Below are 15,445 nucleotides of genomic sequence, written 5' to 3' on the forward strand. Positions count from 1 at the left end.
AATTTCATTTATAGTGTCAGCTGAAGGGCTGTGATTTCACTTGTTTGGCAGCAGATTCTACCTGTGCAGCCTTTGCAGCCTCTGCTCTGCTCTTCTTTTTAATATTCAGCAGAGGTGGTTTGTTTTCCTAGCTAGCAGAAATGCACTCAGAAGAGGGAGACATGGAGGCTTCCCACTATTTCTCAATGATAGGAGTTTTACACAAGAAATGTTTGCATTTTATTGTATTCAAAAAACGTGTGGAGCAGATTTTTATCTGCAAGCGCCCATGGGTGTCAAGGACACAAATTCCTGCACTTTCTGTGTATGCATTTTCCAGTTTTAATGTGTTTGACTGCTCTGTCAGACGTGGAGCTCTAGGTTAGTTTGTTTAAGTTAAAGAACACATTGAATTAATGCCTGCACTACTGTTTGTCATTGTTTTCCATATTAACCATAGAATCATAAAATGGTTTGGGTTGGAAGAGACCTCCAAAGGTCATCCAGTCCAACCCCCCTGCAGTCAGCAGGGACAGCCTCCACTAGATCAGGTTGCTCACAGCCTTGTCCAGCCTGACTTTGAAGATCTTCAAGGATGGGGCCTAAACCACCTCCCACGGCAACCTGTTCCATTTTTGCAGCAGCCTCATGGTGCAGAACTTGTTCCTAACATCCAATCTCAATCTGCTCTGCTCTCATTTCAAACCATTGTCCCTTGCCCTGTCCCTGCAGGCCTTTGGGAACAGTCCCTCTGCAGCCTTCTTGTAGTCCCCTCAGGTACTGGCAGGCTGCTCTTAGGTCTCCCTGGAGCCTCCTCCAGGCTGAACAGCCCCAGCTCCTTCAGCCTGTCCTCACAGCAAGTGTTCCAACCCCCTGATCATCTTTGTGGTTCCCCTCTGGAGCTGCTCCATCAGGTCCATGTCCTTCCTGTGTTGAGGGCTCCTGATCTGGCCACAGTACTCCAGGGGAGGTCTCCCCAGAGCACAGTGGCAGAATCACCTCTCTGGGTCTGCTGGCCATGCTGCTTTGGATGCAGCCCAGGATGCAAATGCAGATACTTCTCTTTTGCAAGACCAGAGAAAGGGACAGTGGTACTTACTGTAGAAGCAGAGAGGGAAGTCATGCAGTGGAGCCTTGCTAGGCTGCACAATTACTTCATGCAGTTGGCTGCCCCCAGAGCAGTTTTAACAACTTGTTTCAGTCCTCTGGCACTGCTACTGATCCTACCTTCAGCATGGGTGTTTGTGTGGCTGGGCACTTGTTACTGGAAAATGAGCTGGACTGAAACTACCTCAGGTAACAAAAAATAGTAAAAGCAGTTAGGTGGGAAGGAGTGGCTGGGACAAGGACTGCTTCAGCTTCCCTTTGTGCTTGTGAGCTTCACATGTGTAAAGATCAGCACAGATTTTGGTTGGCAATGTATTCTTGCTGTGCAAGTGGTGAAAATTAAGGCATTGTATTAAAACACCTGACTGTGATCTGAAGAAAGTCATTTAATTCATGGGTCAGCATCAAACTGGAAATTGCTGGGAAGCAGCTCTTACATTTGCTTTCTTTTCTTTTTTCCCCCCAGAAAATATTTTTTAACTTGCATTTCTCTTCTCCTGAGTTCTGTAGGACTCCAGATAGGTTTTGTATGTAGTCTGCTAATGTTAGCTCGTTATGTTGAAAGCACTTTAGCCTCAGCTGATATATTTGGTACAGTTATTTTAGCCTTGCCTGATATGTTTGGTAGATCTATTTTAGCCTCACCTGTTTAAGCTGAGTACAGCTGAGGCTTTGCATTCCCAAATCCCCATTGATGGATTTTTTGTGACCTACCTTTGGGCATAGGTTGCAACAGTCAATAAAAGAGCAAGCTGACAGAGGACAGGGAGTCACTGGTTATATATAGAAGGAATTGCTCCAAAAATAGAGCAGTATTTGGAGGTGAATAACCTCAGGCTATTTCAGGGATAATGAAAGAGATCTCTTTTTTCTCTCCTTTTTTTTTTTCCTAGAGATGGAAGTGTTGCTGAATAAGGGACATCTGATCCCATTTGCTTTCTAGCTGCCAAAGCAGGGGTATTTCGAATCACTCTAAGTGTCTTTGAGTGCACTTAGTTTGTTGCACAGCCCCATTAATTAATTGGGGTTTCCATTGTGTAATTTTGTGCAATGGTTGTGATGGCTCTTCAGAGATTTTTTTGCTCTGTAACAGTTCTGAAAGTCACAGAATGTTAGGGGTTGGAAGGGATCTCAAAAGATCATCCAGATCTTGCACTTAAAAGCTATTTCTTCCTAGGTGTTTGCAGTGAAAACCAGACTCTGACTGAGTAGCATCCCAGCATTTGATTCATGTCTGAAAGCAATTGTGCAGAATTTATCTTGTCTAAAGCACCTCTTATATGTTTTCTGACTCATCTCTGCTTAACAGAGGCAGTAGAGCCTTTGGAAGTGACAGTGAGTGAAACTGAGATAACCCATAAAAAGAGATGAGTAGTGCTAAGCCCTTTGCTCCAGGCCTGCAGTCATGAGCTGTGGTGTTCCTTCAGCCTCCACATTGTGTTGATGTAAACAGGCTCCCACCTGGCTGGCTTCAGGAAACACTTACCCAGTGCATTTCACTAACTGTGCAGTCAGAACTGCACTCAAGCACATTTTGTTTTCCTGGGCTCTGTTACAGCAGCAGGACCTTGTGGAATGGTCACTTAACATCACCTCTGGACTACTGGAGGGAGGGAGGGAGGAAGGGAGGAGATGTTCCTCTCACCTATAGCTGCTGGAAACTATGCTGCTTCCAGCTGCAGGTGTCCAGGAACCTGCAGATCACTTCCAGCTCAATCATTCTCATTCTGTGCTCCCTGCAGATGGAATGAATCACAGAATGTTAGGGGTTGGAAGGGACCTTAAAAAATCATCCAGTCCAATGCCTGTACTAGAGCAGGAGCACCTAGAGCAGGTCACACAGGAACACATCCAGGTGGCTTTGGAATGCCTCCAGAGAAGGAGACTCCACAACCTCTCTGGGGAGCCTGCTCCAGGGCTCTGGCAGTGCTGGGAGTACAGTACTTGAGACACCAGGTGCACTGTCTTAGGTCTCCAGTTCTTCAGGAAGAAGAATTACTAACACCTTTAACAGCAAGTTGGGAATTCTGAAACTGTTTATTCCATGCCATAGGACCCAGATTGTCATTCAGCTTTCACTGTGCAAAAAAACAAAGCCAAGGGTTCCTCTGCACGTTCCCCCTCTGCTTTATTGTGTTGGAGATGGAAGAGTAAATCTCCTTGGCAAGGGTGAGGAGATTACAGCTGCCTTTGACTTGCAGGGGTTTTGGTGCCATCGTGCAGAACACTGTGACACAATGGGGAAAGTAGGGCTTGATTTCTTTGAAATTAGGGGAAAAAATGTGATTCTTTCCCTTTAAGGACAATTGCCAGGAAAACAAATCAATTCTTTTATATTATTTAATTTTATTTTTAAGACTTGGAAGGTTTTGACTCTGTAATACCAATTGCTGAGAAGCTTAATCATCCAACTACAACCAGACCAAAAGCCACTGGCAGGCGACCACCCTCCCAGTCTTTCACGTCTGTAAGTTAATTTTCCTTTTCTTCTCAAAATACTTTTTCCCCCCATTTTTTCCTCCCACTCCTATTTGTGTTCCCTGATGTTTTTACTCCAGTTCCAGAGCCATTCCTTCACACCTCCAGAGAGGCACAGCTCAGGATAATGAGTGTCAAAAGGCTGCCAGTGGTTTGAATACTGATGGTTAAGTCATTCCCTCCCTTACAAGATTTGTATCCCCGTATTTGGGTGCTGGAAAATATTCCTTGCCAAACAAGACTTAGGCCAGAAAAATCCTTTCTAAAAATCTTTGGAATAAAGTAATTTGTGCTAAGCATTAAGGATTTTGAAAGTGTTTCCCAAAAGGAGCACCTCCCTTGGTTTCTTCTATGACACTGAGCAGATTTAGGGACAAATTTCAGCCTCCAGCATCTCCCCTTCTAAGATCACAACTGTAAATTGGTGATGCCAGTTTCACTCTGACATAAATCCTTTGGCAAGCTGGTCTCATAAACTATACTTTGGAAACCAATACTTAGATTTTTCAGTGTCTTCTTCATTGGAGTTTGGGGTTTATTCATTTCCATGCTTTTTTGCATCCTGGAATAGCAGAATGAAAGCAACCACTGCTGGTTACCCATGTTGATGCTGCTGAAGAAAAGCAGAGGGTAGGGAAAGCAACCCAATCATTGGCAAACTAATAGAACACACAAAAAAGAAAGCTTTCACCGTTGACCATGTGCTTAAGTTTAGCAACACAGAAGACAGTTGAAACGATTTTTCTTCACCTGTCAAATTTATGGGGAACGGAATGAGGAGTGGAAAGAACCTTCCCAGCCTGCACCTTTACAGAGAGGCTGTGCTGAAGGCAGCCCTTGGGTGGCAGCAGTGTGCACAGGTAGCGGCATCTGTCCTCCGAAGAGCAGCAGTGAGCACAGCCATGGCAGAGCTGCCCAGGTGTCAGGGCTGGCATCCCCACAGCACAGTGCTCAGCAGCTGAGTCAAGCCAGGTACAGCTCTCCTTGCAGGCAGGAGGGAGATTGCATCTTGGGATGAATGAATGCAAAGATGTACATGAACACTGAGTTAACTCTTAATGATCTCTTACCTCATGAAAGCTTTGAAAGCATTGTAGCCTTGAAGACAGAAAAAAGGAGGGGTGGGGAGAGGGTCCTGATTTTAAGCATTGTCACTTTGGAAAAGTCATCACACAAATGCTTTCCTTCTGCTTCTGGGACATTCTTGTGCAACAAAATAGCTGCTTTTTATAGCTGCTTTTTCTTTTTCCTCTCATGTGGTTTGTGTTTGTCTCTACATAGTCATCCCCTTCTAGCCCTGATTTCTTTGATTCACCAAGTCCTGAAGATGAGAAGGAGGAACATGTTTCCATTACTCACAAAGCTATTGAAGCATCAAGGAAACCAAGAACTGTTACAATATCACAAGTAAGTTAACTGGGATGCCTCTGCTTTAACCTCGTCATGTCCAGCTTCATTTCTAAAACAGTATTGAAATATTTACTGTTCAAATTTAATACAGTGGGCACCTGGTAACTATCCCTGCAAAGAAGCTTTAAATCCTGGAATGGCTTCAGTTGGAGCAGAGATCATCTGCTCCAACTTCCCCACCCTGGGCAGGGACACCTCTCAACTAGACTCAGCTGCTCAAGGCCTCATCCAGCCTGGCCTTCAACACCCCCAGGCAGGAGGCATCCACAGCTTCCCTGGGCAACCTGTGCCAGAGTCTCACCAGCCTCACTGGAAAGAATTTCTTCCTCATCTCCAGTTTAGATCTGCCCTCCTCAAGCTTCCATCCATTCCCTCTCACCCTATCACTACAAGCCCTTGTCAGAAGTCCCTTCCTGGCTTTCTTGTAGTCCCCTTTCAGGCACTAAGGTTTCCCCAGAGCCTTCTCTTCTCCCTGCTGAACAGTCCCAGCTCTCTCAGCCTGTTTTGCCATTCTTGGTGTAGATTGGTAGAAAACTAAGGATAATCAGGCATTACAGAAGGAGTGTGTAGGTCAGGCTTTAGAGACTGGAGCACTCTTACTCCATAAGGATACCTCTACTAATGCAAGCGTTATGTTTTAATAGTACAACAAAAGTATTGGGAAGCTGAAGTGGTGCACTTGTGTGCCCAAGTCACAAGGCCAATGTTTTGCTGTGTAGCTCCCTCTTCTGGGAACACTTGCATGAGGAGTACTCCTGGGCCAACAAACCTAAATTATCTGCTGCTGTGCCCCTGATGGAGATGATGTTCTTGGAAAACAAGATGACTGCAATGAGGAAGTAGCTGCTTGAGGCTTTAATGTCGATAGACAGTTAAGGCTTGGGAGAAGGTGTTTGGTGTGGATGACTCCAGTTGTGCCTTGTTCACTTGCTTTGTGTTTGAACTCAGCCTGATGTTTTTTCATAGAATCATAGAATGGTTTGGGTTGGAAGGGACCTTGAAGATTATTTGGTCCCAACTCCCCTGCCATGGGCAGGGACGCCTTCCACTAGCCCAGGTCACTCAAGGCCTCATCTAACCTGGCCTTGAACACCTCAAGGGAGAGGACATCCACAACCTCCCTGGGCAACCTGTTCCAATATCTCACCACCCTCACTCGAAAGAATTTCTTCCTAATCTCCAGTCTAAATCTGCCCTCCTCAAACTCCAATCCATTCCCTCTTGTCCTAGCACTACAAGCCCTTGTCAAAAGTCCCTTCCTGGCTTTCTTGTAGTACCCCTTCAGGTACTGGCAGGCTGCTCTAAGGTCTCCCCAGAGCCTTCTCTTCTCCAGGCTGAACAGCCCCAACTCCCTCAGCCTGTCCCTGTAGCAGAGGTGCTCCAACCTCTGATCATTTTCATGGCCCTTCTCTGGTCCCCCTCCATCAGGTCCACATCCTTCCTGTACTGAGGGCTCCAGAGCTGGATGTAGTACTCCAGGTGAGGTCTCACCAGTGCAGACTGAAGTGGCAGAATCACCTCACTCGACCTGCTGGCCACACTGCTTTTGATGCAGCCCAGGCTGCCATTGGCCTTCTGGGCTGCAAAGCTCACACTGTCTGCTCATGTCCAGTTTCTCACTCACCGGAACCCCCGAGTCCTTTTCTACAGGGCTGCTTTCTGTCACCTCATCCCCCAGTCTGGATTGATAATGAGGATTATTTCTACCCAGATGCAGGACCCTGCCTGCAATTTTATGTTGTTGAACCTCATGAAGTTCACCTGGGCCCACTCTCCGAGGTTGTCCAGGTCCAGAAGCTTCAGCTAGCAGAGGGCAGCACAGTACATTTATTTCTTGTTAATACCCTACCATGTTTTGGTTCATCATGCAGCAAGAAAAATCAAGGGATATTTTGCAATTTTTGAAACACTAAGGGCACCAGGTAGGATATTTTTTAATTAAAACAAAAAAGCCACACTGGGTGTTGAAGATTTTTGGCCAGGCAGTTTGGTGCTCTGCAGGAGACGTTGATGGATGTAGGTTTGTGCTCACAAACTTAAGACATCTTACCCTGGTGTGTTTTACTGCTTGGAAAAAGTTGTTGCTGCTTGGTTGTGACAGCTGTGGAAGGTCTTACTGAAACTGCCTCAAGATCTGCATCCAACCAGACCCTCTCTGATGTGCACAAGATCACAACTAAATGTCATGCTTTGGCCAAACCACTTGACTGTGGCTTTAGCATTACTAAAGGGCAGCAAAATACTTCATGTTTATTAGAGGTCTGATACTCATCAAGCTTTCTCGAGATGATAAATGTTGTTCTTTTTGTTGCAGGTGTCTGATAATAAAACTTCCTTGCCTCCAAAGCCAGGAGGTTTGGCTAGTGGCAGTAATGTGCAGCCATCACTGTCATCCTCACCGTCACCTGGATTTCACTCGATTGCTATGGGAACAACAGGCCACAGGTCAAATTCCCCATCCCTGTTTGGTACTGAAGGAAAGCCAAAGACTGAGCACTTGATCCAAGGTCAGACTGCCCTGGAGGAGCTGAGAACACAAATTAAGGAGCTAAGAACCATCATTGAAACCATGAAAGACCAGCAAAAGTAAGTACTGCAAATCACAGACGGAGGTGGGATGCAGCCCTTCCTGCATCCTGGTGGCAGTTTCTTCTTGAGCTGCCTTCATGTACAGTGTGTGTTTATGAGTGATGTTTGTCTGGCAGAACACATTCAGGGATGAGAAGGTCAGGAAAAAACATTGGCACTATCCTTTTTTTCCCCCTGTGTTATAAGCAAATGGTTATGGGGCATTGAAAAAAAGTTAAGTTCCAAGCCATAAAGTACATAAATTGTTTTATTTGCCAATAACTATTTAGGAATTCATTTTACTAAGGGATGTATTTGTTGTGCAAACCACTACAGGTTCCTTTGACTCCCAGGAACCTCATACTACACAAGAAGTAATTGAACTGTGATTAAGACACTTGAATATCTTTTTGTTCTGAATGTAATTATTTTAGTGCTGGGCACCTTTATTGTCTTTAAGTTCCTCATTTCTTAAGAGGACGCTGGGGCTGGCATTGTAGCTTTTGCTATTCTTGAGAATATTTCATGTTTTGGAAGCTAAACCTTCACTTACGTTGTCAGCTGTGTGTAGCCCAGGCAGGAAAAAGAAAAGAGAAGCAGCATGCAGAGCCTGTAGTGGGAAGTTTGGGAGAAGATGCAGGAGGGCATGGTTCATGCTGGATCTAGCCACTGAGCCCCACAGCTTCACCTCTTAGGCTGACCCCTGCTCCTCTGCTCTCCCCAGCCCTTCTTGCAAGGCTGCTTCCACCTACTGGTTTCTGTCTTAAGGGGAGATTGCTCAGTGGGAACATGAGAAGGTGTCTGCTACTTGTAGCTACATTCACCTTCCCAGCAAAGAAGGGTGACAGCAAATCCATGTTTGGCATCATTAAGTCTAAGAAGTGAAGTTAAAGGTTACATTGTATTGCTGGAAGAAACTACTTTAAAGTGTCTTAGGTAGGTGATAGCATGGGCAGAGTTTGAATTGCCATTTCCTTGAACCCACCAACAGTCAATCTACCTCCTGGGCTGCATCAAAAGTAGTGTTGCCAGCAGATCCAGGGGGGTGATTCTGCTGCTTTTGCTCTGCTCTGGTGAGCCCTCACCTGGAGTACTGCATCCAGGTGTAGAGCCCTCAATACAGGAAGAACATGGACCTAATGGAGTGGGTCCAGGGGAGGGTCACAAAGATGATCAGGGGGTTGGAGCAGTTCTGCTACAGGGACAGGCTGAGGGAGCTGGGGGTGTTCAGCCTGGAGAAGGGAAGGCTCCAGGGAGACCTCACAGCAGCCTTCCAGGACCTGAAGGAGGCTACAGGAAGGATGGAGAGAAACTGTTTGCAAAGGCTTGCAGTGACAGGACAAGGGGCGATGGTTTGAAATGAGAGCAGAGCAGATTTAGATTGGATATCAGGAAGAAGTTCTTTACTGTGAGGGTGGTGGAGTACTGCAACAGGTTGCCCAGTGTTTGGGGCCCCATCCCTGGAGGTATTCAAGGTGAGGCTCAACAGGACTCTGGGCAACCTGATCTAGTTGAGGATGTCCCTGCTGACTGCAGAGGGGGTTGGACTAGATCACCTTCAGAGGTCCCTTCCAACCCAGACCATTCTATGATTCTATGGTTTTTTATGGCTAAAAAGGCAACTGGGTGCTGATACAACATTGACAGCTGGTCCAGAGCAAAGCCTGAGGATGCAGGGCTGGCAGGAGGAAATTCCTTAGCCATATGGGCTGTGGGGGTACTGTCCTTTCACAGACAACCTTCTCTGCAGTATGGCCCCCAGCCTGCAAGAGTAGAATGACCTTAATTACTTGTTCAGAGGAAGAACAGGAACTAGTGAAGCAGGGAAAATACCCCAGAAGTCATCTTTTGTATTTTGCTGGTTAAACCATTTCCATTCCAACCTTTTTTTTTTTTTTTTTTTTGCGTTTTTTTGCGTTCTTTTCACAGAAAAGAGATCAAACAGCTGCTGTCTGAGCTGGATGAAGAGAAGAAGATCCGTCTACGATTGCAGGTACTCCAGTTCTTTCTGATGTTTCGGGAAGCATTGACAGGTTTCATTCAGCCTCATGGATGGGACATAAAACTCTGCAAGGACATTTATATTCCAGTGAATAAAATCTGCTAATGTAGGGATAAAGCAGGGATACCCCTGTGCACTTCAGTGTGGCCACTCTAATGGCATGGATGAGAAGTGGGCCAGTGCCAGCTACATCAGCTTCAACAAGTCAAAGTGCCCCAGGGTCCTGCTCCTGGGTCAGGCCAATCCCAGGCACAAATCCAGGCTGGATGCAGTATGCATTGAGAGTAGCTCTGAAGAGACTTGGGCTATCAGTCCACCAGCACCACCAAACCCATTGCTGCAGGGCTGCTTTCTATCACCTCATCCCCCAGCCTGGATTGATAATCAGGATTGTTCCAACCCAGGTATGGGACCCTGCACTTGGTCTTGTTGACTCTCATGAGGTTCACCTGGGCCACCTCTCCTGTGCTGAGGGCTCCAGAGCTGGATCCAGTGCTCCAGGTTTTCTTGCTGATCTGCTTTCCTTGATGATCTGGCACAGCTGAGCACTGCAGCTGTGTGTGAATGAATCCAATACTTACCAGGGCCTTAGGGCTCTCAGTGTCTCTCAGAGGGGCCAAGTGTACAAGTAGGGTTGATGATGATTTCAGCCAGGTCCTTTTGCCACACAGCTGTAGATCCATCAGAGCCCTTAAGGTGCTTGGACACAGGCATGACGGGTGTGGGATGCAACCAGCATTCCTATAGCAAGCTCTGAAAGGAGGAAGCCAGGAGTGCTCACCTTCTGCAGGTGAGAAGGTCACCTCATCTTGGGAAGCCTGTGGCAATCAGAGTAGTGTAGAGCCTGCACTGAGTGCCTGTGGAGAAGGAAGCTGTGCTTTTCAAGTGGCACCAACTGCATCTCTCTTCATCACAAATCTGGGTTTTGTTTGTTTTCAGATGGAAGTGAATGACATAAAGAAAGCTCTTCAATCAAAGTGAATACTTGCTAGGTGGAATGTTGCATTATTCTTCGTGACCGAGACTCGAAATTTATGCCCCAGCCAAAACAACTTTGTGCCAAATGATTTAATAATTGCCTCAAGGTCCCTATTTCTCTGAAGGATTAGCACAACAGTCTTTTTTTTTTTTTGATAGCACAACAAAAATACCACCACCAAGGACAAAATTCCCCCCCTGAAGCAGTGCTGTGCAGCACTAGTTGTGACTGAAATCAATCTTATTGTGCTAAAGGCTTCTCTACTTCAAGCTCCTAGGTGAAATGAAATGAAAACTCAGGCAGTTTAGTCCATAGTGGTACTATTTTGATGATATTTTTCCATAAATAAAATGTATTTCAGATTCTCTGTTTACAAGCTTTTATGATTTTGACTTTTGGGGTTTGTTATTTTTTTTTAATTGTCTTTTGTCACCAGATTTTCACTCTTTGTACTGCATTATAGCCAGGAATGAATGTTAACTCTGGGGGCTGGAGGGATTTATTTTTGCTTCCAGATAGAACATCTTTTTGTTGTTGTTGTTGTTAAGGTTTTAAGTTCTGTTAAATATGCAATTTATGTGTGTGTCCCCCCACCCCCAACTCCCCTACAACTTCAATTTTAGGTTGTGTACAGTAATGTATTTACAAGAAGGAAACAAACCAACAGAAACCTGCTCTTTGCAATGATTTGTGCCTTTCTTTGCCACACGCTGACTGGAGCCAGTTGCAGGCCAGGTCTCCCTGACGTAGCTGCCACAATGAGTTCTATCCCCAGCGTCCGGCAGAGGTCACCTTCTCAGCCTGCAGCTGCTCAGTCAGTAGAGCCAGGGCTGGTGGGAGGTGGCAGGACAAAAGGGCACAGCTGAGAGTGGCTTTGTCTTGAGGAGCAGCTGTGGGCTTTGTAGCTTTCCTGGGTTTGAGAGCCCTCTCCCTCAACTTGAATGTTCATCTCAGCTTGGTTTGGGTTAGATGGTTTCCAGGCCCTCCTGTCCCCAGTTTTGCACAGAGTGAACAGAATATGCATTACGAAAGCAAAAAGAAATAAAAGGAATCTATAAAACGTGAAGGCAAAGTTGTTCTTATTTCCTGCACAAGGTTCTCCCTCGTGTGACGCTGTTTCAGTTGCTCTCCACGTGGCGTGTGCTGCATTATGTTGTGCACCTAGAGGCTGATGATGCATTTTCTAGTCCTGGTTTTTCTATGCCTAGTTTTGCAGCAGGACTTCCTTTTGTCATTTTATTGAACCTGGTGCTTCATTTCTTCCAGTTTCTCTGTCTGCCTTCATCTTTCCCAAATAAGCTCTCTTGTTTTCCTCTTTGTGGCTTCATGTTTTCTGCACTAGCTGTGGAGTATCTTCTACCTTGTCAGCAACCTGTTGGCAACCTGATCTAGTTGGGGGTCTCCCTGCTGACTGTGGGGAGGTCACACTCGATGACCTTTGGAGGTCCCTTCCAGTCTGGACCATTCTATGACTTTATTCAATGCCTTTAACTAATGCATATTTTTGCATAGCATGGCGTGAGTGAGTGAATGATATTGGTGATGCTTCAGAGTGACAATAAAACCTCCCACAAAAGATCTGTTTGTTATCAAGGTGGGGGACTTTTTACGGTGTCAGGTAATGATAGGACTAGGGGGAATGGAGCAAAACTAAAAGTGGGTAGATTCAGATTGAATGTTAGGAAGAAATTCTTCCCCATGAGGGTGGTGAGACACTGGCACAGGTTGCCCAGGGAGGTGGTGGAAGCCTCATCCCTGGAGGTTTTTAAAGCCAGGCTGGATGTGGCTCTGAGCCACATCTGGTGCTCTGGTGTGAGGTGTTCCTGGCCATGGCAGGGGGGCTGGAACTGGATGATCCTTGAGGTCCCTTCCAACCCTAACAATTCTATGATTCTAAATGCTAGAGCTGGCTCCAGACAGCATATCCTGTACCACAGCTACCCACCCTGCCTGCTGGGAGCTGGAGGAGAGGTAGTGTTCCTTTGGCTGCTCACGTTCACACACGGTTGGCAGAGTTCCAATGAGCTTTTTGGTGTGCATGTGTCTTTAAAATCCACTCTGCACCTGAATCTTGGTCTGTGTCTCAGCTGGCAACACAGAACCTCGCTGTTGGGATGACTTCCATCTGCATCTGCTTCTGTTGTAAGAGAGACTGAGAGGTCAGCTAGTGAAACTTGAGTTGTTTGGTTGGTTTTTTTTTAAGTCCCAATACATTGCTCATTGTACTCAGACAGAAAGCACTAATAAAATATTTTATCACTGGAATGCTCTTCTTTAACATTTCTAAATGACTGCACTAAGCTATTTTTGTACAAAAAATGTTGGTCCCACCACAGCTTTCCAGCAATAAAGATTTTCTGTATTACTTCTGTGGCTTCTTGTGAAGTTAGCAGCAGAGTTAGGAGAACAAGAGGAAACGAGGGATAAAGAATAAGAAATATTTGGGGTTTGTAGTCAGACATTGGCAACATAAATGCACAGCTCTGATCTCCTGATTGCAGCCTGGAAATAGAGAAGCTGTCGTTCATAGTATTGATTCTGAAATAGAAGAGACAAATCAAAGTCTTACTCTGGTGTGGAGTCTGCAGCCCTCAACACAGGAAGGACATGGACCTGATGGAGTGGGTCCAGAGGAGGGCCACAAAGATGATCAGGGGGCTGGAGCACCTCTGCTACAAGTACAGGCTGTTTACAAAGGCCTGCAGACACAGGACGAGGGCAAGTGGCTTCAAACTAGAGAAGAGCAGATTTAGATTGGATGTTAGGAACAGATTCTTTACCCTGAGGGTAGTGGAACACTGGAACAGGTTGCCCAGAGAGATGGTTGAGGCCCCATCCCTGGAGATATTCAAGGTGAGGCTGGACAGGACTCTAGGCAACCTTATCTAGTTGAGGATGTCCCTGCTGACTGCAGGGGGGGCTGGACTCGATGACCTTTGGAGGTCCCTTCCAACCCAGACCATTCTATGATTCTGTTCTTTCTTTTCCCCCTCCTGTTGATATGCTAATTTGTCATTTTTTAAAATCCAACCTAGAAGTCCAACACATCAGGCTTTGTAAAAGAAGGTGAAATGAGATTTTGGTGGGAATGCTTTGTTTTGAGAGTTGATTTATTCTGCAAGAGAGAGCAGTTTGTAGAAATACAAACTTGGCCTGCATTTCATTATAGTGATGGAAAGTGTTTCACAGAACAGATGGATTTCCCCTTTTTTAAAGAGGATAAATGATGCACTGAAGCTGTGGCTATCAAGTGCTGCTTTTTAAAAAATGTTTGGGTTTCTATTTAAGAAAAAAAAAAACAGCTGGTGAGCTGTAAAGTGATTTTGATGTAAAAAATATTAAATATTGCTGTTTGCAGAGTTGTGTAAAATGACTTATCATTAATATGCACACAGCAGGCTTGTGGCAGGCTGCTGGTTGCTTGCAGAAGTATGAAACATCAGGCTCCTGCTTTAGGTAAGAATATTAAGGTTCTTGACAAGGCAAATTTGTAGGTGATTAAAAACGGGGTTTTTTGCTCTCTATATTTTGGGGTTTTTTCAGCTCTGAAAGGAGTATTTCTTGCTGTGGGATCACAGGACTTTGTACTTAGAGAGTTACACATGGAAATGAGATGGTCAGTATTCTGTGTCCATTAAGTTCTGTGACTTCCATTTCACCTTCTGTGTTTTTCTTCTTAACAGTCCATTTGTAAACAGCAAAAGGGTTAGAGAGCAGCCCTGAAGAAAAGGACTTAAAGTTCTGGTGGATGAGAAGCTGGACATGAGCCAACAATGTGTGCTTGCATCCTGGGCTGCACCAAAAGCAGCGTGGCCAGCAGGTTGAGAGAGGTGATTCTGCCACTTTGCTCTGGTGAGACCTCACCTGCAGTACTGCCTCCAGCTCTGGGGCCCCCAACACAGGACCTGATGGAGCCGGTCCAGAGGAGGGCCTCAAAGATGTTCAGAGGGCTGGAACATTTCTGCTATGAGGACAGGCTGAAGGAGCCAGGGTTGTTCAGCCTGGAGAAGGCTCCAGGGAGACCTAAGAGCAGCCTTCCAGTATCTGAAGGGGACTACAAGAAGGCTGCAGAGGGACTGTTTGCAAAGGCCTGCAGAGAGAGGACCAGGGACAATGGCAGGGGAAATGAGAGCAGAGCAGATTTAGACTGAATGTTGGGAACAAGTTTTGCACCATGAGGGTGGTGGAACACTGCAACAGGTTGCCCAGGGAAGTAATTGAGATCTCATCCCTAGAGATCTTCAAAGTCAGGCTGGACAAGGCTTTGGGCAGCCTGATCTAGTGGAGGATGTCCCTGCTGATAGCAGGGGAGTTGGACTGGATGATCTTTGGAGCTCCCTTCCAACCCAAACTATTCTGTGATTCTATGAATGTGTTGTTATGCTTACAGGGACAGGACTGAATCCAATTCCATGCAGGACATTTTGTTTCTAGGTGTGTGGCAGCTCCTTGCCCAGTAGATTTTGTGAGCTGCTTTGTGTATGAACTGTCCTTAGGACTGCCAAGACTGGAATTTTCACCTGGGCAAGGTGAAAGAGCACCATAAAACACCCTCAGAAATTCAAGTTGTGCTGAAGTTAGGGAATCTTTTCACTCCTCATGGAGCTGAATCACCTGAGCAGGTTGCTCTCTTCTGCTCTGCTTCCCTTCTGCACCAGGCTGCTGTGCTGCAGGGCAGCTCCCTGGGGGCCAGCACATTACCAGCTCCTTGGCACAGCACCTTGTGCACAGAATCTATGCCAACACAAGGATCCATTTGCTGCTGCAGGGCTGGCATGGTGTAAAGATGTCAGGTGCTCCTGTGAATTGCTTGGCTGTGCCACTTTGCTCTCATGACTGTTCTGACAGTTCTCACACTTTCAGCCTCAGTTTGGGGCTTCCATTGCTCCTCTGGGGCCTGCCTTGGGAGCAGGGGAATGCTG

At 46.0% G+C, this 15,445-nt stretch overlaps 1 protein-coding gene across 1 annotated transcript in view; it reads left to right on the forward strand.

Annotated features, from left to right (window-relative positions):
* Positions 1-10,915, forward strand: part of SH3KBP1 (SH3 domain containing kinase binding protein 1) — a 114,079-nt gene extending 103,164 nt beyond the window's left edge. Inside the window, exons 13-17 of the mRNA XM_054381236.1 lie at positions 3,444-3,553; positions 4,846-4,971; positions 7,289-7,560; positions 9,472-9,535; positions 10,484-10,915. Of these exons, the coding sequence (XP_054237211.1) occupies positions 3,444-3,553; positions 4,846-4,971; positions 7,289-7,560; positions 9,472-9,535; positions 10,484-10,525 (614 nt within the window). The 3' untranslated portion in view covers positions 10,526-10,915. The remainder of the gene's footprint in view (positions 1-3,443; positions 3,554-4,845; positions 4,972-7,288; positions 7,561-9,471; positions 9,536-10,483) is intronic.
* Positions 10,916-15,445: the final 4,530 nt, after the last annotated feature.

Source organism: Indicator indicator, chromosome 1, assembly GCF_027791375.1.
Source record: "Indicator indicator isolate 239-I01 chromosome 1, UM_Iind_1.1, whole genome shotgun sequence".
Lineage (NCBI taxonomy): Eukaryota > Metazoa > Chordata > Aves > Piciformes > Indicatoridae > Indicator > Indicator indicator.